Source organism: Bactrocera tryoni, chromosome 2 (assembly GCF_016617805.1).
Source record: "Bactrocera tryoni isolate S06 chromosome 2, CSIRO_BtryS06_freeze2, whole genome shotgun sequence".
NCBI lineage: Eukaryota > Metazoa > Arthropoda > Insecta > Diptera > Tephritidae > Bactrocera > Bactrocera tryoni.
In genome coordinates, this window is record NC_052500.1 from 15,907,485 (window position 1) to 15,931,657 (window position 24,173).

General features: G+C 39.1%; 1 protein-coding gene across 1 annotated transcript in view; it reads right to left on the reverse strand.

Annotated features, from left to right (window-relative positions):
• The window catches only part of LOC120767678 (cadherin-related tumor suppressor), a 262,952-nt gene that overhangs the window by 23,246 nt on the left and 215,533 nt on the right, over nt 1-24,173 (reverse strand). The window contains exon 7 of the mRNA XM_040093853.1: nt 15,640-16,759. Within this exon, the coding sequence (XP_039949787.1) occupies nt 15,640-16,759 (1,120 nt within the window). The remainder of the gene's footprint in view (nt 1-15,639; nt 16,760-24,173) is intronic.

Here is a 24,173-nt window from a genome sequence, read left to right on the forward strand (position 1 = left end):
TTTCATAATTTAATTGCCATAAAATACAATTTTTTGAAATAATGTAATATTTTTATATGATCATTAAATCTTTTCCAAAAATTATTATTTTCGTCACAATCTTTTTTAACATATTTTGTGAACATAAATTTTTTTGCCATAAATTTTTTTTTGGCCATAACAGTTACAATAATTTATGCTCTCATTATTTGTTTTTTGCCATAATGATTTTTTCTTTAAATTATGAAAAATGTTTTGTCACATATTTTCTAATTTTTTATCAAATTGGAAAACTAAATATCACATGATCTTCGTTTTTATTCTTATGGAGATTTCCATTTACTCCCCCACATGATTCATATGACCATTTCTATTATCCATTGTGTATATCGTTAGCAATTATTTAAATTAAAATATGATTTTTGAACCACCCTGCAATATGTGACAACATGTTACATGTAACTTATACAAGAGTATTGGTGGTTGTTAACAACATTTTACATATTATTAAATATTTAATACCAGCAAGAAGTGCCTAACCAGCAACTAACCAGTCGAAGATTTTAGAAAATCGAGATAAATGGCGGCAAACTAGGCTCCCAATAAAGCAATGGAAATGTGTGGCGAGGAGAGCAGTGTTGCACAGCTGCGAGTGCAGAAGTGCTAATAAAATCGGTGGCACGTAAGCGCGCAGGCACCACGGCAGCACCAGCAACATTTCGCTCTCGACCAACAATGCAAGCAGCACCAGCAGCTTTGCAACATAACAGTTGTGTGGCGGCATTTACGGTAGCTGCGCATATTTCGCTGCGCCAAACAAATATTTTCACATGAATTACGATTATGAAATGCGTAGCTTTTTATTTTATTTTTTTTGCAAGTGCGCTTTCGATATATGTTTAATATTTATCTATGCGCTACGGTAAAAAATTCAGCAGGCTTTTATCGCGCCTTACATACAACAATTTTCTAGGCAAAGAGTTTATGTAAAAAATATATTTTTTGTGCTAAGTCACTCGAAGTACGGTCCAAAAATACAAAAATTGCTGTTGCAGGGATGAAAATCTCGTATAAAGTTGCCATATTTATAGTTTTTATTAGTTACTTGCTTAGCAGGCGGCATGCCACAAAGTGCTTTCAAAAGCATTAGTGTGAGAAATATAAACGAAACGGCATAAAAATGCAGCAAAGAAAAAACTCAAAACCGGAAAAGACAAAATTCACACGTTGCCACGGACGGCAAATAGCAAAAGTTCAAAACGTTTAGCGCTTATGAGCTTTTTGGTTGCTTTTGTAAGTTATTACTTATGTTTATACGCATAATTATGTTTGTATGTGTATTAAAGGGTGATCCAATTAAAGGTTACTTACTTTGGCGAAAGCTGTTTCAAAATTTCGTTGTGTATCGTTTTGAGCGACTTGTGTGTTTTCTGAACTGCTTTAGTATTTAGTCCCGTGGATGACACTTCTGACTACCACATCCAACTTTTATAAAGATTCCATTTTTTTAGGATTTTTTTTTTACGTTGAAAAATTGAGGAATGCTTCCGATTTAGGGAACTTATGAACAATTAAATCAAAAAAATGTTTGTTACTTTGAAAAATTTTATATCCTTACCTCCGGATTCATCAAAAGTTGTGTTATTTTCTTCAAAAAAATATTTTTAAAAAAGAAAAAGTTTAATAAAAAACAAAATTTTAATGAAACCTCAAATTTTCGCTAAATTCTCAAGCTCCTTTACTTCCAACTACATATTTCGTTATTTCATAGACGCTTGCGCAATAAATGCATTGAACACTAATGCCTGCCTGCCAGCTTGCCAGCAAGTCAGCACAACTCAGTGGTTATTTTCGTAGGCATTTATGCTAATTTATGAGCTGCTAAGTCTGAAAGATTTGCCTACTTTTTAGCAACGGCAGTGCAATTTATATCGCCACCAACTGTATGTGGCATTTAAAAGCTTTTCAGCTTGCATTGCTGCTGACAGCCAAATGAAATCAAAAGTATTAAGGTGTCAATGAGCAAATTTATAGCTTCATTTAAAGCGTGTATGGAAAAGTCAAATGCAAAATTGCTTAAAATACAGCAAAGCAACGCTACGCAACGCATTAGAAGTGTCGCGACAAAATTACTAAATTGCGCGCAAAAACAAAAACAAAAAAATTTTGAATAGTCAAAAATAATGGCGGCAAAGCGGACAAAAAGTGTTAACTATTTAACAAAACTGCCGGCATGTTGGCGTGTGAACACACATATATACAATACTTACTAACACTGTGGAAGACAATGTAGGCAAACGGCGATAAAAGGGGGAAATAAGCGCACAAATTGATGAATAGCGCTGGCACACAATTCAATTACTGCATTATTGCAAATGATCGTTCGCGCCTCAGCGGCAAAACTGCAAAACTAAGGTGTGAAGTACATGGCGAGCTATGAATTTTCAGCAACTAAGTGTGAAACGCGGCAGCGCTAAATGTCACTGCTACAAACTGCCATACTAAATGCAGCACAAAGGCGACAAAAACGCAAAAGAAAAAAACCTTAAACGCGAAACGCAGCAAAAAGTGCAAAAAGGTGCAAAAAAAAGCGAGCGAAAACCAAATTGTTTGGAGATGGCGCGGCAAAAAATGTGGAAACAAAAGACTTCAGCCACGAACTTGATGTGCTGCGCTACGCTTAGTGTTTGTGCTGCGCTTAGCGATTGTGCGGCGTGCATGTGCGCGCCAGCCGAGTAATAGGGCGCTGCGCTGGCGTGAAGAGCAGCCACACCGCGGCGCTACCAAGCAGCTAGCGGGGCGGACAGGCGCGCGCAGGCGAGCAGACAGCCAGCCTGCTAGCCACCTCTGACACCAATTCAATTAACATTTTTATTGCACAATTGCAGCGCTAAGCAATGAAAATTCGTCACAGTCGCGCGCAAAAGTCGCAAGTGTTAATGAAAAAATATTGTGTGGCACTTTTTGAACATTTTATGGCTTTACACGTTGTTTGGCCGCTACAATGTGTGAACAAATGAGCGCTGTTACTCTGTGGAAGGAAACAAAATTCGGAGGAAGGAAACAGGCTGTGATTTAGGGAGCTTTTTGCAAAATTCAATGAAATTAAAAATGTAAATAGTTTAGCGGTAGAAAATTGGTTGAAAAAAATTTTATTGTTGCCACATTTTTACTTGCAACAGCGATTTGTCTGCGCGCATTTTATATTTGTTCGCGAGCAAGATCGCGTGAAAAGTTTTGTGTGAAAAATAAGTGTAGCGTTGCGAACTTTTGTGCTGTCACACGAACACGCGCGCACATAACAACAACAAAAGTCAACTAAAGTGCAACAACAAAAAGAGAAAATAAGTAAAAACATTAAGTTCTGCTATAATACCCCTCACAGGTGCAAGTTTTTCATACAAGAACTTGATTCCAGTCGTTCAGTTTGTAGGACAGTTATATGTTATAGTGGTTCGATCTGGAAAATATATCCGAAGATTATAGAAATGTTTTTGACAAAAATGCATAGCAAATTTCGTGAAGATATCTCATTAAACAACAAAGTTTACCATACAAGAGCTTGATTCCAGTCGTTCAGTTTGTAGGACAGTTATATGTTATAGTGGTTCGATCTGCACAATTTCTTCAGATATTATAGAAATACTTTAGCTAAAAATCCGTGTGAAATTTTGTCAAAATGTCTCGTCAAATAAAAAAGATTTCCACACAAGCACTTGATTCCGATCGTTCAGTTTGTATGACAGCTATATGCTATAGTGGTCAGATGAAGGTGGTTTCGACAAATATGCAGCTTCTTGAAAATAAAAATATATGTGCAAAATTTCAGAGGGATATCTCAAAAATTGAGAGACTACTTCGAATATGGCTAAGTCAACTCAGCTCATTTATGAGCAATTTTTATATCTTCACTTAAAATGCAAAAGGACGTAATATCACTTTTAATAAATTTGCAGGGGAAGAAAAAACTATATGATAGAAACTCATATTCAAACAAGATTTTGAGTTTTGGTTATAAAATGGTTATATATTGGTTATATATTAGTTATATATGTGAGTGGAAGCTTAAAATTTTATACATTCATATAGTCAATAAGATGTAGTGATTCGTAAGCAATATAAAGTTCAATTTTCATTTTTTTCATGATACGTTGTTCGGTATTTTAGGTGACGATATATTGTATAGGGTCTTCGACGCTTTCTTCTGCGTGTTACAAACTACGCCACAAACTTAATATGTTCAGGGCATAAGACAGAAGAGGTTAAATAAATGTACAACAACAATGCGAATGAAATAAAGCAAAGTCACTTTACTCAATTTTAACACTTTGTGCATGTGTGGGTAGGTAAGCGTACTTATAAGCCGGGATTAAGCTAATTAATCGTGCGCGAGGTGTGTAAAGTCGACTTTAATGCGCCTCCACTAACGTCAATTTATCTGCAACCAAACTAAATTGCAAGCGCGACGAATAGACCGAATAAATTTCCAACATGTTATAACAGGAAATGCATAATTGTGGCAACTGCAGCACATGTTGGAGAAATATTTGTGGCATGCTCAACAGCGTGTGTGCTGCAAGTAGAATTAATCGCTGCATTTTGTGAAAATAACTCGAGTATTTAATTTGGCTGGGAAAAAGCGCCGCGCGGCAGCTCTTCATTCATTGTTTTCGTGAGTGAAACAAACAAACAAATGTGCAGTTAGGCAAGTTGTAGGCAAAAGTTATTAACAGAACTTTTGTATAATTCTTAACTAGTTTTAACATGCACCTTAAAATATTGAAAGCTGAAATATTTTCCTTACATATTAGCCTGTTTTCATCCGATTGTGATATAATATATGCTAATATCAAGGTATGATAGTTAGGTGAAATGGATGTTCGACGATGCACCTAGCTTTTCGAGAGACATTGTGAAACCATCGGTACTAAACTCTATTTTCTTCTCTCTGAACCACCCTGTGAACCTGATAAAGTTCATCAACATAAAAAGCTTTACCTTGAAAAAAACATTTACTTGGTCAAGAAATCTTCGAAGATGTTGTATAGTAATCTCTTTTTCTCCTGACAGCTTCTAAAAAGTCACTGTATGTTGTTCCCAGCCTGTTGTCATGCCTGCCAGTTGACAGGGCGACCAGTTAGCACTTAAAGAGCTGACATTTTTCCTTTTGAATTTTAATAGTCGACATGTGAGGCCCTTATTCCATTCATGCCATTTTTGCCTGCTTATTGAGCAAGTTAGGCATTGATAGTCTCTTGATTAATTACCTACAAGTAGTCAGAGGCATATAAATTCCCTATTTACGTTCTCGAATTGTAGGGTGTAGGGTAACTTGTATATCTGTTACCAAAGATATCACCAGAGATATCACTATGTCCCGAATTCCATGAAATCCGCAATGGATTGTGAATCGATAGGATGTTAGATCCACCAAGAGATCATGACATGATTGCACTAGCTTTGTAGAGATTCTAAGAGACTTCAGTGATTTCAAAACCGCTTGGCCATCAATGCATATAAATACATTCATTGTTGTGAGTAGAATCCTGTCAGAAAGAATGTCTTTTCTTTAATTGCTGTGAAATCTGCTTGGAAGACACGGTAGTGGTCTGATAGCCGAATGGCGGATCTGATATTTAATTTAACTGAAAGAACACTCGATTACTTTGCTTGAGATCACTACTTTAAATCGCCGAAAATGTATGTATATTTAGTAGAGACAAAATAGATTAGAGGCAAAATAATGTTATGTGCCTGACTTGGCGTTATTCTGAGAGCTCCACTGATTCCCATACTATGCCAACCTCAAAGAAACTGGAACGTTGTGCTTGTAGTTTTTAAGGCTCAACTTAACTTTTGTCGGCTCATGTTGGCAAAAAAAAGTCCATGACGGCCATCAACATCAACTGATGATCAGCACGTCCGTCAAATAAAGGAATTGGTGATTGAGAATCGGCATTACAAGTCAGAGATTTTACTGCCATCGTTGGAATATCGGAAGGATCAATGAAAATCATTTTGAAGGATCATTCGAGCCTAAGAAAAGTGAAAGCACGATTGGTTTCAAAATCACTCAAATTTTTCTCAAACAGCGGCGCGTTAACGTCTGTGAAACAATGCTTTCCAACTACCGGGATGTCATGAAACGTATTATTACTGGCGTTGAGTGTTGAATCCATGCTTAAAACCCGGAAGCAGACGATTTATCGGCGGTATATCTTGGTAAAGGTGAGTCGAAGCCTAAAAGCCACGTCAAAGCAAGTGTATTGGGCCAAGGAGGATTAATTTGAGGGGAACTACATAGATTTTGAAGAATAAATTAAGAGTTTTAAAATTATGAACAAAATTTTAAAATTTTTGGCTAACAGTCATGAGAAAAGGAGCTGATATTTTGCTTAGAAGTGTACCTTATTTACACTTATACCGAGTATAGCAGATTTAATTTGTGATAAATACCACTTAAGTTATAGAAATGAATGCCGGAATGAAGCCATTATCATTGGGCTTACAATAAAATTGAGATCTATTATTTGTTTCACGGCATTGTCGCGCCAAAAGCCACCAGGACGCGTGGTCTGCTGCCGCTGAGCGCAGCCGCGACGTCATTTATTACACCCACCAGAGCTGTCAGCACTGTCACAAAGGTTGCTGCAGCCACTGTCAGAGCGGTATTCATTCATCAGGCTAGCAGCCATGATGGCCGTGTGAATGTGTGAAAGACATGAAAGACATGAAATTCCTCTAGTATTTCAACGCAATTTATTCTCACTTACCCACCACCGAAAGCCGAAAAAAAGTCGTACGCGAGCATATTATTATATTCGCGCCGACATTGCTTTGCTTCATTTTCAATTGAGCCGCAGCTTTTGTTCACCGCCACCGCTAAAGAGCGCGCATGCGCACTCCCTCGAGCGGCTAAATATTTAGTGATATGCGCACAAAAGCATCTTCCACGCCGCAACACACGGTGTGACGTTGTTTGTTGTTTGTTGGCTGTGTCTGCTTAGTTGAGGGATTATTTTTTCATGAACCGGCCTCATTAGAATGACGGAAATATTTTGAATAACAAACGCTATTGAATTTGATCTGACCGGCACGATGTGGCGAATGCGCGAATGCGACGTCGTCGACCGACTTCGATGACGACGACGACAGCGGCCAGCAACAAAACAGGAAGGCAAATAAAACAACGGGAGCGCAAGCAATAAAAAAGCAACAACGGGAGTAGGCAGCAAAATGCACAGAGCAGCGTTTGCGGCGAATGTGTCAAGCGGCCAAACTGTACTATACGTGCCACAAGCGGTTGCAAGCAATATTGCACTGCTGTTGGTGCAACGGCATTGCATGCGGCAGCTAAATTGATGCGCTATTGTTGTTGTTGCCACTATTGTAGTTGTTGTTGCTATTCTTGTTGTTGTTATCTTTATTGTTGTTGTTATTATTATTGTTGCTGCTATTATTGTTGATGTTGTTGTTGTTGATAGCGTTGTTGCCGTTATTGCTGTTGTTGCTGCTATTGTGGCATGCATGTGGCAACTATTGGTTGCAGTGTTTGTTGCAACCACTTGGACCGCTTTCAACTGGTCAACTGCTGTTACCTTTCGTGGCGCATCGTTCTAGCAAAATGCGCAGCAAGTTGTTGCCGCATGACATCATATGAGACCACAAGCTCGTTGTAGGCATGTTTGTGTAGAGAGCAACTTTAAATTAAAATTTATGGTTTGCAGCGATTTTTTGCGTTTTCCGCCAAAGTGACGTGATGAGCTGGTCGCCGTTTGTTATATCGTGCTGCATACTACACTTCGGTTGTGCCACAAACCCTACATACGTGAATACATATTGTTGTTGTTATTGCTAATATGTTTGTGAACGACTGTTGTTGGCAGTTAGCGGCTGTAATGTATTTTGTTGCAACAGCAATTACATATGTTTGCCTATGGTGTTTATTAGGGTGGTCCAAAATTTGTATCGACAAATTATTTTTCTTAAGGATAATTGATCTCAACTCTATTTAAACCGGTCTGGAAAGGCTTCAACAGTCTAAAATTTGTTAATGGACGTGAGCCAACTTTAGGTAAAATGACAAAGGAAGTCTGTAGAGGCACTCTGAAGGGTATTGCTGATCCAATGGAAATTAGAAGAACAGTTCCTTAAGATGGCAAAGCCCCTAAGCTTGTGGCACATGCAGATGATATTTCCATCTTAATAACGGGTCTCTTAGCATTATTATTCTGACCGCTTTCAATATAATCTAGAATTGGGCTTTGTAAGCGGGTCTGGGGTTGAATCCGGTGATAACAAATCTGTTTGTGGGCACGAGAAAATACAAAAGCCCTTCATGAAGACCTCCTTCGATAATTAGGACACGATTTTCGCAAAACGACCACAACTTGTACTAAGACAAAGAGTGAAAAGGCTCACAGGGCCTTATAACCATGTAGGCAGATGCTCGGCACAACCTGAGTGCTTTTCCCTCTCTTATCCACTAGTGTTATTGTAAGACTTATTCAGTTGTATGGTGCAGTAGTATGATGGCCAGGCGTACAGAAATCTACTCTAAAGCTCGCTGCACTGTGAGTAAAGGGAGCTCTTAAGACCACGACAACGACGGCTCTTGGATAAGTGCTTAACTTGTCACCTATAACCCTTTTCGCTGGAGAATTTAAATACAAAACTTTCGGGCATAACTCCGTGGAAAATGGTGTTTCGGCAAGTATATAGTCGGTGCATATCACTCTTCGATTGGGAAAGAAGGTTTTGAGTAAACATAAAAAAGGAAGGTTGGCATAGAGATATGTTAGCTGTGAGCAAACCATTAAACATACATATATTCGGCACATGTTAGATATCGGATATGCTGAGTCTAGCGCTTATATGGAGTTGAGATTTTACCTAAAATATCGATAAATTTGTGAGATATATTATTGAAATTACGAGACTTTTTCCGAATGTGCCAAAACTGAGTAAAATTGGGTCAATACGTCTCTTACGTATCTAATATCAATAGTTTCGAACTGCTGGTTGACTTTAGACTGTTTACTATATACGATCAATATGTGAGATATCGCAAAGAAAGTAAGATGACATCCCTCCCTGGCTTAGAATCGCGCCAATACTACGCCTGGCTCCCATACATCAAATACCGGTATTAAAAAGTTCTAAAAGTTAGAGTATAGACCAACCTAGTAATATGCCCGCTTAAGTATATATCGCAGCGTCAAACCTCAGAGAAGCTTAGAAATAAAACTTTGGTTTTCACAACAACAAATATTGATTCTAAAAGCAAACGCAGTCGGCATCGGGCGCTATGCAACACAATCAAATCGTTGCCAACACTTGATGAGTTTACGATTGATGTGGTCAAGCTCGGCCTATGTGTTGTATGAAAAAGTGTGCTGCAGGCAGTTATTGCAGCCATTGTTGCAATTTTATGGTTGTTGTACAAGTGCGAGCTAGCTCTACGGAATGCTGTAGTGTATGCACGTGTAGGTGTGCGTGTATGTGTGTCAGCGTGCTTTGTAAATATTGCATCGTGTAAATTATGGTGATTTATCTGTCTCTGCAGCGCTGGTGTTGGCGTTGATGCCACTGCGGCAGATGCCTTTTGTTAGGTCACAATGCATTTGAGTTGTGCAGAAATCAGTTGAGCGCATGTCGCGTTACACGTCCTTGCGGCGTTGCAAGACATTTGACTATTAGAACATTGTCGAAAGTTTACCGTTGCCTATAGCTCAAAGGGATGTCCGCTCTTATTTATAAAGAAGTGTGTGTGTGTTTTGTACTTATTGCAAAGCTGTAGGTATTTTATTTAGTGAATTTGAGTTTTGAGTGTAGATATTTTATTAATAAGAACAAAAAAATGTTTTAAAATAATTTTAAGTATTTTATTAATTTTTAAACATTTTTTTTAATATTTTATTTAATTTTGTTCTAAATAATGTTTTAAACTAGTTTCAAATATTTTATTTATTTTTTCGAAAGTAAAATTCTGAAATTTAAAAAATTCTAAATTTTATTTTATTTTCTTCAACATGTAAATGTTCAAATTTTATTAATGAAAAATAAAAAGATGTTTTAAAATAATTTGAAGAATAGTGAAAAATAAAAAAATTTCTTAAAATTTATTTTACTTTTCGAAAAATAAATAAAATATTTAAAAGTATTTTATTATAAATATTTTTTAATTTATAATTACTAAAGTTTCAACATTTTCATTTTGAAGAAAATAAAAAATAATTTAGATTTTTAAAAGTTTGTTTTTGAAAAAAAAGAAATAAAACATTTATAATAAGTTTAAGAAATTTTTTTTATTTTTCACTATTCTAAAAATTTTTTTAAATATTTTATTTCTTTTTCTTCGCAAACAAAATTTTGAAATTTTAAAAACTTAAATTAACTTTTATTTTCTTCAAAATGAAAATGTTGAAACTTTAGTAATTATAAATAAAATAAAATTTATATTAAAATACTTTTAAATATTTTATTTATTTTTCGAAAAGTAAAATTTTGAAATTTTTAAAATTTAAATTATTTTTAATTTTCTTCAAAATGTAAATGTTGAAACTTTATTAGTAAGAAATAAAATTGAAATTTTAAAAATTCTAGATTTTATTTTATTTTCTTCTAAATGTAAAGGTTGACATTTTATTAATAAGAAAAAAAATCCTAAAATAATTTTAAATATTTTATTTATTTTTTAAAAAGTAAGATTTTGAAATTTTTAAAACTCAATTTTTTTTTTTTCAAAATGTAAATATTGAAATTTTATTAATGAGAAATAAAAAAAATGTCTCAAAATAATTTTAGATATTTTATTTTTCTTTTAAAGTAAAATTTAAAATTTTAAAAATTCTAATTTTTTTTAAATGTAAAAGTTAAATTTTCATTAATTAGAATAAAAAAAATGTCTCAAAATAATTTTAAATATTTTATTTTTCCTTTTAAGTAAAATTTTAAATTTAAAAAATTCAAATTTTTTTAAATTTTTTTTTAAATGTAAATGTGGAAATTGTTATTAATTATAATTAATAAATGTCTTAAATAATATTAAATATTTTAGTTAGGTTTTTTTAATAATTTTAAAATTTTTTTTTGCAAAAGTAAAATTTTTAAGCTTTAAAAATTCTAAATTTTATTTTCTTCAAAATTATAATATTGAAATTTTATTAATTCAAATTATTTACCCAAAATTATTTACTCAAGGAGCTTTAAATTCCTCACATACAATGCATATTAATCAAAATTGGTTATAACTAGACCAAAAAGCAGCAGAACAACAACAAAATCCAAAGTGTTTGCATACACGAGAGTGAAAAATTTTCCCACAAAACAAATAGCAGGACATTCCATAGTTTATAGACTCGCTTACTCGTACATCTGTGTGCGAGTTTGTCTGCTGCTGCCCGCTTATTTATTTATAAAGCAAAAAGCTGTCTTCTGTGCAAGTAAAATGGGTATCTTAGCCACCATAAAGCCTGCTGGAGCTGCGCCGCGGCAACACATGCGAACAGCGCTCATTGTGTTGCCAACTGCAGCGCAGCAAAGACATCGATCAGCAACAGTAGCAACAGCGATTCGAGTAGCGAGAAAAACAGCAACGCTGGCAACAACAGAGATATGTAAGGCAATAGCATGCCACACATATAAACTCCTAGTAAAACTATATAACCGCATGAAGCTGGAGCGCGGGCTTGCTGCCAAAGCATAAAAAGCGCAAAATTGCTCAAAATGTTGTCAACGCCATGGCGCGGGCTGCCAATTGCTGCTAACATTGCTACGCTTAGAACCAGCAGCTTTCAGCAACTATTATGTGAAAGCATTGTTGTTATTATTGTCGAAGCACGTCATCGTCATCATTAGCCGCTCGGTACAGCGATTACCGCTGCTGATGCTCATGCTGCTGTTCCTGCTACTGCTCTTCTGTATAAGTGAAATGCTGGCGCGCAAACCAACACACAAATATATATTTACCCTTACATGTGTATGTTTGTGATTCTGAGTTGCTGTTGCGTGTTTGTGTTTGTAGTCAGTTAGCATTAGAAGCGTGTTAGTTGCCAATGTCAGCCGCTGGCAGCCAGTTGCTACAGCAATAACAATAAGCAGCTTGCCACTGGCGTTGGTTGTTGTTGTTGCCAGTTGCTTGTTGGTGCCGCCAGCCACCACAACAACAACACAACAACATGTTTATTTAGCTGTGTACGCGCCATGATAACTGCCTGCACTCACGCGTGATCTCCTGCTACTCGTAATATGTTGTTCCGACAACTACAACAACTCAAAGATGTGTTGTGGCAATAAGCGTTGATTGAGTAAGAAAAAAGTACGGAGTTTTATTATTGCACATTTCATTAGTAGCAATTACATATTATTCTCTGCTATACATGTGTACAGCTGTAGAGATCTTGTAAGTATGGTAGAGATGCGGGATGAAGATGTTACCAAGAAATGTGCTAAGAAACTGTAGCAACTGGACTTGCAGACGCTCACAAATAATTTGAAAATATTTTATAGAATACATATTTTGAATTATAATTATAATGTTAGAAGCTTTCCGATAGGAGTAGTAAGCTTTCGAAGAGTGCATAGTGAACTTTTAGAGAGTGAATAGTGAGCTTTCGGAAAGCGAGTAGTAAGCTTTCGAAGAGCTTTCGTACGTTACTAATAAAATAATATTAGAAACATTCTGATGGAAATAGTGAGCTTTAGGAAAGCGAATAGTAAGCTTTTGGAGAGTGAATAGTAAACTTTCAGAAAGTGAACAGTGAGCTTTCGAAAAACAAATAGCAAGCTTTCGGAGCGTGCATAGTGAGCTTTCATAAAGTGAACAGTGAGCTTTCGCAAAACAAGCTGTAAGCTTTCGGAGAGCTTTTGCACCTCACTAATATGTTTTCAATTTATTTATGTAATTGTCCCTTTAAAAACTTTATTTGAGTCTCTTACGACATCAAAAAATAAGATAAACAGGATGGTATAGGAAAGGAGTCTGGCATAATTAACTAACAAGACGCTTTCTTATTGTGTTTCAAAGGTAGATTGCATACATAAAAGAAATATATTTATGAAATTCACTCAGTAAAGTATAAAATTCTACAAAAGTCTGCGTTCTCCTTTAGCTCTGATAACTTTAGCTTTTAACAGGCATTATAAGTAGCTTGATGGATTAGTTGGTTGAAAGTGAAGCTTTTCAGCCACATATGTCTGTTATTAAAGTGTCGGTAGACATACTGATACAATGTGTAGATTCTTTCAGGGAGGTTACCATGCACTCAACGTGCCCCTCTTGTGCGACTGCAAGATCTTTAGGCCTAGAGTAGAACATAGTAGATCTTCCAAGTTTATCCTGTCGCAATCGTAGATATTTTTACTGGACATTGTCCAACCCTAGCCAGCAGGGGGTAGAATTTGTCAGCGGTAAAATACGCCTGTCTGTCACTATGTCTGTATTTTTTGGTTTGCCTCGAAATTCCAGCATAGTCTTTGGCTGAACTAGTAATCTAATACTCAGCTTGAACTAATATTATAGACTTTGAACGATGTTGCTTCTAATGAAAAGGCATTTAAAGTTGGGTGCTCAACTGGTGTTAGCAAAAGCTACAAGGTCTGACCAGAGACTGTATTTGATATCACGCGGAGCAGTTAGCCTTTGGAGTTTGCTTCAATCTGCTCATTGGGTTTGGCCCTTTGGGGATAATCGTGGTGGCAGTGGATTAAACCTAAAGGCAGGTAAGATTGTAAAATTCCGGAACCACAGCAGGGCAGAGGTTTTAGATCGATTTGAGATCACCCGACCAAGGTGGAAAAAGTGTCACTTCTACCCGACCAATTGGAACCAAAAAATATGTGCAGAAAGCATTTATCATTTGGGGCGCTGATCAACGCATTGTATTGATCTATGTGCTTTAAAAAAGCACCGTGAGGTTAGGCCGACTTCGGCATGTGCTCACGTAAATCACAACGATTTTTGTTGGATATTGTCCAACAGACATTCATACGTTAGGAATAAAAATCTTTGCTGGCACAAGCTTTCAAAGTTGTGGGGAGGAAGCATCCAGACACTTTCTCTTTCGTTGAACAGCCTTTACAAGACTGAGAATGAAACACCTCGGCAGTCTTACCTTCGGCGAACTAGACAGACAAGACGAAACTGACATTAAAAATGTTGGATTTTAAGATAACACAAGAGCTCGGCATTCTGAGATGTTCAGCTGAGGTTTCGCTAAAGATCAACCTTATAAGCTAACCTAACGTAGTCTGAAGATATTTCGTGTGTTTTTCCACTACCTCAAATGAAGCAAATCGCTTGATATATGATATAAGTTTAATTTACTGTTTCTAACTAATCTAAGGTTAGCAATTAGTCAAATAGATCGTTGATATTGCCAAGTAATATAAAGAGTTCACACAGGGTTTGGAAAATTTATTAGAAATGAGCTTTGGAAGGCATGTACGAGCATAGAAAGTCATACAAAGTATATATTTGAATTTTATATGTGTTTATATACAACAACATTCAGTTTATGGGTAAGGAGTAAGGCTCGTAGGTGCAAGTGTGTGCCTTAGCTTTTGATACCAAGCTAATGTAATCAACGTGATGTCTGTGACTGCGTTCTGAGCGGCTATACAACAACCTGTAGATGCAGACACATGAAAATCCGTATGAGAAAAAGAAAAGAAGATGCAGCAGTAGTTGCAACAGAGAAAGAGTCATGAGTGTAACATTAACAAATTACTGTAATTATCAGAATGTATTTTCTTTAGGGGCACAATAACGAAACCACAGCGCAACCAACAACCGCGCAGATAATGAATGAAACTGAGATGCAACGTATGAGTAAACTGCGCAGAAAGAAAGGCGCAGCTGAAGCGTAAGATACCACAGCACACACGAGACATATGCACACGAACAGGCACAAATCAACAAGTCAAGTTTCCGCATTATTATTTTTTTTATATTTCTCAAGTCCAACTAGGGCGTTTGCAAGGCAACTCGCAACACAAAACAACAAGAAAGCAAGCAAGCGGAGCTATGTACTTAAGGTGCTGTTGTAGCTGTGTTTACTACCGGCGAGGGAAACACCTCCTTTCCCAGCTTATGATATATATATATATGCGCACATAGATGTGTATATGTGCGGCATTCAATTACAAATACACACATGCGCTTGCAACATGCAAAAATTCTGGCCAAAAAAAAAAGACAGTGACAGTGTATTTTGCATATGGCATGGCTGCGCTTGACCAGTCAGCCTACCGGCAACCGTAACAGCAGTGCGACTGACCGAAAAGCCGAACGCCAAGTTGATATGATCATTTGGCCATAACGTGTACGCGCATGTGATGATCGCGTCTGCGCTCAACGCTCATGCATATGAATGCGCACTCAACCAACTGGGAATGCCCAGAAGCACTTTGTGTAGCTGCCCGCCCGCTTGGCGCTGCACTGCGTCTCTACTGCTTTCTAACTCACTCCGACTCCGCATGGCTGCTGCAGCTCAAATTCCAAAACATTAAGATTATCTTGCGCGCACTCAGCTTGCCGCAAAAAGTCAGCTTTTACTTGCCGTAGACAAGCTTGCTTGCGATGTTTTCTTTTTTTTTGTTGTTGTAAAACATTCATATACATATTTTTCATATTGGAAATTATGCATTATGTGGACTCACCTGTATCCATGGCGACCAGCGTCAGCGTGTACTCAGCCTTTGCCTCACGATCGAGCGCCCGCAGCAATGATATTTCGCCTGTCGATGCATTTATGCGAAATAGATCTGTATCGCCCTCTTTCAGAAAGTAGCGCACTTGCGAGTTAAAAGGCGGCGTATCGGCATCGTAGGCCTCCACTGTCAGCACATAGCCGCCATTTGGCGGTATAACATTCTCCATCACATACGCCAGGTAGGGGGAGTGCAGGAATGTGGGCGGATTGTCATTGATGTCCATGATGATGATCGTCAGTTCGGCAGTGTCGTAGCGTGTCTCACGCTGCTCCACACCATGCTTAGCTGCACCGGCGCCCGCTACACCACCAACACCACCCCCACCACCGCCGCCAACAACACCACCACTGCCGCCAACCACCATATTCGCACCACTCGCAGTGCCTACTTTGCCGCCTAACTGCAGCTGTGCGGCTGCGGCCACGACATCGGCGGCACAATCTTCGGCGCGCACCGTCAGCACATAACGCGATTTACGCTCATAATTCAAATTCTTGGCGACGCGCACAGCACCTGAGTCTTCACTAATGCTAAAGTCGCGGTTATCATCGCCGGCAGCGATAGAGAAGCGTACACGTCCGTTGGCGCCCTCATCAATATCGGTTGCGGCGACTTGCAATACCATTGCGCCAATACTGGCATTCTCCGGCACCGAAGCCGAGTACTGTTTAGGATCGAAGACGGGACTGTTGTCGTTTTCGTCCAGTATGCGCACGGTGATCTGCATATGCGTGGCTTGCGGTGGTTCGCCGCGATCTCGTGCGGTCACGTTGAGCTGGTAACTGGCGCGCAGTTCACGATCCAAGCGTCCGGCAACGCGTAATAGCCCATCAACAGCGCCCAACGTAAAGGGTATATTATTTTCATCGTCATAATCGTGGTTGGTGACTGCTGACTTTTTGCCGTCGAGCAAATATTCGATATAACCGTTGCGTCCCTCGTCGCGATCGATGGCCTTAACGACCATGACCACAGTGTTGGGTGCGATATTCTCAAGCACACTGGTTTCATTAGGCGAGGTGAAACTCGGCGCTTCGTCGTTGACGTCCTTCAAAACGATTGTGACCTGTGTAAATGAGAGGATGTAAGCGATATTTATTAATTTTTATAAAAAAAATTCCGGAATTTTAAAATTAAAGTGAAGAGAATATCCTCGAAATTAGTAGTAATAGTATTATAGGGAGCCAAAAACTCAGAAGAGCTGTGGACGACTTAGCCACTCTGTTCATATTCATATTCTCTCAAAAACACCGTCGCATATTTACAAGCGCCTAGAGCCAGCCACAAATTTATTGAGCCGACTAATATCTACTCCATTGATTTCGCTGGGTTCGTAGAAAGTCTGGCAATGCTGTTTAAACCTAAGTCTGGCCAAAACTGGATAGTGAAGAAGAAAGTATCTAGAGGTCTCCACCTCATTTTCCTCATTGCAACTTTGTCAAATTGCGTTCTCCAAATCTGCAGACTCACTGCGTGTGTGTCAATGCCTGGCTTTTTGTTCCACTCTTGGCCAGAAGACTTTCGCAATCCCACAAGTGCTGGTTGCTGACCAACGTATGTTAAGCTCGTGGGAAGTTCATATATCCAACATCCGAATGTACGAAAACAGGAGAGTCTCTGCTCGTTGGCATCCTGAAAGGAATTGGATCAGGCACCCAGCCAGGTTTAATAGGCTTGATGCTACCGCTAGTGAGTGTGTGAGTACTCTCCTTTACTCTGCATAGAGTGGATTCATACCTCTCTAAAAGAAGCCACATTAAAACTAAATATTTGTTAATTCTGGCAGACTAAAGCAAGAGTTGATGCTGAGCTCCCGACGAGTAGAAGAGACCATAGGTCGCTGTGAAAAACCTCAATTTTTTTAGAGCTGCCGACAGAAGACTCCCCCCCCCAACATTCCCCCTAAACTTTGATGCCCCCTCGAAAAAGCTCACTGCGATTCTTTTCCCGCGACTCCAACTACCTAAACTCTCACGGAGTTACGGGCATGGAAAAGATGCCGCTGGAGTAGGTTATGCAACGTAGTGGCCCAAGTTATCAGGGATGCATACGAAATGAGAGAGAGTTTCGAAACCCTTAAGGTGCCCAGCTTACGAGAATCTGATAACAACAATGCATCTGCATCGGGGGCCATCTGTAGGATGGTTTTAATCCAAGATCCGAAGATAAAAACATCCTTGTGCCCGACAAAATCCGGGTCAATTCCGATAACTTAGAACCAGCTAACCTGGTGCTATCTCGTAAACGGTATCCATTAATTTTCCTTTTACGATGAGAACAACATCATCTGCATAGGATATCACCCCGTCAGCCTCGTCCGACGTGTTTATTCAATAGGTCATTTACCGCTAAGATCCAGGGTGAAGGAGGCAAACCCTAACTTATCGGGGACTACTGACCTTTCGCCGCTACAATAACAAAAACATCGTTAAAATAGTTCTAAAGCAGTTTAAGAAAAACTATGAACCAGGGGCCTATGGATTACCGGCTGAATTGTTTAAAACCCGCGGCGAGGAGCTCGAAAGACGCATGTTCCAGCTGCTAAGCGTGATTTGGTTGCTCAATGATTGGAATATGAGTCCACAAAAAGGGAGATAACGACACGAGAGCTCTTTCGAAGAGAAGACAATATATGAGATGCTTGAGGTTCGTTTCAACCTCGAATAAATACAGGGCACTAATGAGCGCTTCCATCAGGCTGAAGTTTTAAATAACATATGTTTTGAAACAGTTTGGCATTCTTCGTGTTTAATATTAAACGGCGACACATTCTCATAGAGAAAATATATATAATATTTTCATATTTTCATTTATAGAAAATATTAATATATATATATATTCTCCAGTTTGATAGGATTCCTATTACTTCAGAAGCATCACTCAACTGAGCTTTCTGCTACTCACTGCTCTGCAGATATTTTAGTGCCATTTGCTGCCTCAAACTTTTCCGAATGTATGAAGAACTTTAATTACAACAATAACAATAAAAAAAAGGAACGCAATGTATGTTATGGACCTTTTTGCGATTTCTAGCCGTATGCGGTAAAATAAAAATCATAACAGCCGAGTCACGAACGGGTTCAGCAGCACTGAAGCAGATGCTGCCTGCATTGGGGCCGATAAACGCTTTACGATAAGCGACTGCTGTTGGGGAAAATGTGAGAACATTTTTAATAAAATTGTTTGCAATAAAATTAAATCTTTGCGCAACTGTAAAAAGGTAAAGCGGTAGCCAAGGCAAAGGCAATAGCCACAGCAACGGCACAAATAGGACGGACAGACGCGCGGCAAACAAAAGAAAAATCTGTAAGCTTTCTCCAATGCAATCGGCAACCGCAGGCGTTAATGGCGCAGGAAAAGTTACGTAGGCGCCGACAAAAACTAAAGCATACATGTCAAAGCAGGAAACGCGGTAGCAGACAGGAGGAAGGAACGAACGACAAAGCACCGTTGCTGTTGACGAAAAAAGCCGAAACGCAACAGCGCACTCATTTAGGCTTTAATGCAATTTCTAATTGCGAACGATTTATTAACATCAACAGCAGCAATGGCGGCTGCCACTAACACAACAACAACAATAAAAACAAAGAGTGCAGCCAACAACAACAACTGCAAAGTAATCGCAATAAATTTGTTGTAGCGCATTTCGCGCGCACTTTGTTGCATGCGGGCGCTGCGACGGCCATTTTTCGCTCGTTTCTGATTTTGTTGCTGTTGCAGACAGCAATTGCCGTTGCTGGCATTGCTTGCGATGGCACTTACAGCGCCTTAAGCTGCAGCAATTCCTTTAAATTTGCAAATCTATTCGCTGTGGACATTAACGAAAATTTATTAGCTTCATTAAAAATTGCTTTACCCGGCGCAGCAGCGGCAGTGGCTGCGACAAAAGTTGTGGCAAGGTGTGTGCAACGTGTGGCCCATGCATAGTTGCAACGTACGCCAATCAAAATAAGCACGAAAAGCCAACAAAAAGCACATACGTGCAATGGCAAGCGTGTTGTAGCGGCGCCGCGCGGTGTGGCATCAATGCTGGAAAGTCGAAAAGAAGCCTAAGAATAACTGCCGCAGATATAAAGTGGCGATAGCTGAACCCCAAAGCGTAAGGCCGAGCAACATACGACGCCAATGTGCGCATTTGCACACCGCATACAACAACAAAAACAACGCATAACGCATGAAAATCAAATTTAAGCAGCGCTTGGCGTAAAAAATGGCGCATCCAAATATTCGCGCAAATGGAAAAAGCACATATCACTGCCGTTGGAGGAAAGCGCACAATGTCAGTGTCAGCAGCGGTCAAAGCAGTTAAAGGTAAACACCAACAAACACACACACTTAAATGCAGCCATATTAGCGCACGTGTGTGCTTTTCGCCGCATTTTCCATTTTTTATGCGCAACAAAAAAAATGACTGGAAATTGCTGCCACGCTTGTGGTTGCATTTGAAAGGTAGCAATATAAATGAAGTTGCTCGCAGATTTCTAATGAGAGATTCGCATATTATTAATGAAGTTGTTGCATATTTTCCGCGAACACCATACACGCGTAATGGCCAAATAGATGGCAGGCCACATGCCACCACCAACAACAAATATGACAAACAATGACAACAACTGAATTGAGTAATGCGCCGAGTAAACAGAATGCACTTGCCACATGCGCTATGTGCGCGTATATTTGCTTGCAACGTCGCTTTGCCTGTCGCCTGATTGCACTTGGCCATGTGAGTGTGGATTGCCAATGCGCGGCGACAGCCTGTGGTGCAACGCGCAGCTAACCAACGCAACGCCTACTTACCGCTACAGAGCACTGGCGAGAAGAATAATGCCGATATGTATGCGCAGATATGTGAAAGCATTAATTTTGTGTGAGCCTAAGCATTTGCGCAAACGCTGAGGATGTATTTAATATAAGCAAGGTAATACAAAAAAATCATATTTTAATAGCTGAAGCTTTGAATTGTGTTATTATAGTTTGGAAAATAATAATTCAGGGGCCTCATAAGTACTTGGGTATGGGCGCCAAAAAAATAATGTAATAAATCAGCAAATAAAGTGCTAAGGTAGGGACCAAGCAATCGGTAGAGGAATGTTTAAAGTCCTTGGATTCTTATATCCAGATCACCCCAATAGCCCTTGGCTACTTATATATGGATAGAGACCATAAAACCTCAATAGCGCTCAGCTAGTTCCTGGAATTCATTAGAGGCTTTTGTGAGGACATGAGATAAAGGATAGAGGGGAGGATAGATAAACCATTGGTTGCAGTGAAAACCTTAATTAAAACCTAATATAATCTAGGCTTGTCTTTGGCTGGTATGACTGTTGACTTCAACAACTAAATATTCTCAATTGTCAAAATATCAGGAAATAATTAGGTTTGAGTGCAGCCGATCAGTTCGTTCCAATGAAGAATATATATTATTACATTTTTGTTGATATTTTAGATGCAGAAACTACAACAAGAAAAACCGTTAACCCACTTATTTTTAACAAAAAATAATAAAAGAGTAAGAAAAATCGCGCGAAGAGCTTAAACCGTGAAATCCAACGCAGGATTACTCTTCTCAACTACACCCTGCTTTCGACTGAGTAAGCAATTGAGAAGCTAAGTCCTCTCTCGACGAACAAAGACCAAACTCTATAAGTCTCTCATCATTTCCGCCCTACTATATAGTGCGGAGGCATGGACAACGACATCATCTGATGAGTCGGCCTTATGAGTGTGCGAGAGAAATGTTTTGTGGAAGATTTATGGTCCACTGCGCATTGACAACGGCAAATATCGCAGTCAATGGAACTATTAATATAGTTCAGCGAATCAAGAGACAGCGGCTTTGCTGCCTAGGTCAAGTCATCCGGATGCATGAAAACGCTCTAGCTTTGAAAGTATTGGACGCAGTACCCGCCGGTGGAAGCAGAGAAAAAGGAAGGCCTCCACTTCTTTGGAGATATCAGGTAGAGAAGGAGCTGGCTGCACTTGGTATTTCGAATTGGCGGCAAATAGCGAAAAGAAGAAACGACTGGCGCGCTGTTGTTAACTCGGCTATAATCACGTAAACGATGTCTACGTTAGTAAAGAAGAAAAAGAGTTTGAAATGCTGCATAGCAGAGGCTCGGCCCGAAAACTTTATCAAAAGTTAAGGCAGCAAACAAATGGTTTCATGCCGGGGCCGGCTTCTAAAAAGAAAGCAACGGAAACCTGTTAACAGACACCCGGAGTACACTCGAAATTTGGAAGGAACACTACACGAAACTGTTGATGGCAAAGACAGTGCTGCGACGGTCAACGAAGCCCCAGGGGCTAGTCGATTAACGGCTGAGCTGTTTAAAGCCGGCGGCGAGGAGCTAAAAAGTCGCATGTTCAGTTGCGAAGCATGATTTGGCTGCCCGATGATTGGAACATGAGTCCATAAGGAAACAGATCCCGCAGTCTGCGCAAATGATCGCGGTTTCAGGCTTTTTAACATTGCATATAAGGGGGACAACATTGTGTGGAAGACTTAAGCTTTAAATGAACTGATTGGATCTTAACAGTGTGGCTTTTGATATGGTAAATAAATAGTAGACCCGATTTTCCCAACAATTCAAATCTTGAATAAAACTTTTGACAATCAGATCGAACCCCATCAGATTTGTGCCGAAAATTTTGGTATCCCTGAAAGACTCATACGCTTCGTTAAAATCGAGAACGATATCTCGGAGACATTCGACACAAAACGAAGTTTTAGGCAGGATGATTCCTTTTCGTCAGTCATCTTCAATATAATACTGGAAGTAGTCATATGTCCCGCAATGGCACTGTTTACGATAAAAGTACACTGCTGATGGGGTACATAGATGATATTGATGACGTAGGCATCGTTGGTAGCTATAAATTTCAAAAAGTTAAGGTCTTTGTATGTCTCGGAACCAGCATAAATTCCACCTAGAATATAATAAGGGAGATCAAGCCTAGAATAATTATTGCCAAAAAGGAGCTCATTTGGTATCGGTAGGTAATTAAAAAGCAGAAAATTTGTTTTATAAATCTCTCATTATTCCCGTACTCTTATACGGTGCAGAATCTTGGACGATAACGAAAAGAAAAAGACTTGAAGCATTCGAGCGAACTGTTCTTCGCAAGATCTCTGGAGCCGTCGGCCTGAGCGATGAATGTCGAAGAAGATGAAACTACGAATGAGCTCTACGGTGGGCTGGATATAGTTAAGGGTTCACATGGAAGATGCTGTTTCAGCGAAATTTTTTTTTGGCTCGAGAGCCATGAATAGTAAACGGAAGAAAGGGCGCCCACGTATCCAAAGGAAGGACCAAGTGCATAGCGACCTGTCTGAAATGGGAATGTACAGCTGGCGTGACCTGAAAATGGATGCCCGCCATAAGATGCGAAACAGCATAGCTGCATTCGAATGTTGCAAGGTATTGCAAACACGAAATAATATTTCACCTTTCTTCCACCGAACACAGTCGTAATCTACATTTGCCCTCTGCAAATACATACATATATGTCGATATGTATAAGTTTAAACATATATTCGTCGTGGTGTACATAAATATTTGATACCACTCACTTTGCCCACTTTAAGTGAGTGCAGTGCAAAGTGATTTTTCTCTTGCGTTCTTATTCCGATTTTTCCGCATTGCTTGTTGTTGTTGTTGGCAACGGTATCAGCTGTAAAATTTAAATAAATTACAGCAATAAAAAAGATAAACTTGAAATTTGTTACAATACGCCAAGCAGCGGCAGCAAAACAAACAGCAGCAACAACGCGAAAGTTACAGCCTCTCATGCTCGTATATACGATGCGATGGGTGAAGGTAAGTCGTGCTGTTTCGCTTACACATTCGTGAAGAGTGTTGCGGTAACGAAGCCGCGCGTGCACACGCAGCTCAATGTAAAGAATGACTTTAATTAACTGATAACTGTGAATATGTACAACTGTACGAATGCGAATAATTCATGCTGTGCGCGGGGCAAGAAAGCAATGCAAGCAATGCCGCGTAACAAGGATGGGGAATGCGAGTGCAAGCAATGCAAAGGGACTTAAAGCTGCCGAAAAAAGCACTAAGTTGAGTATATATGCGTGTGCGTGTGTGTGTGTGTGTGTTCGATGGCATTTTTAATGATAAGCAGCATTCGCACTTTTGTTATCAAAATACATTTATTATGTGTGTTAATTTGGTACACTCAAAGATGCAGCGCAATTTATGGAGATGTGTTTGTTAATGCTTATAAAGGAAGTGTATCCCGCTGGTGAAATTTGTTGCTCAAGTGTCTCAGAGTACTTAGTAACAGTTGCTAGATGGCCGAGCGTATTGGTGAACGGAAAGATAAATAAGTTTCAGGAGTAGATCGTGAGTATTTCAGTTTTTTATGAAAAGTCAGTCATCAGTTAGTTAGCGGGTTCAAATCTAGCTCACAACCCTGGGATGGGATGATTCGACTTTTTACCTTAGCTCGTCTTCAAATAGGTGCTTTTT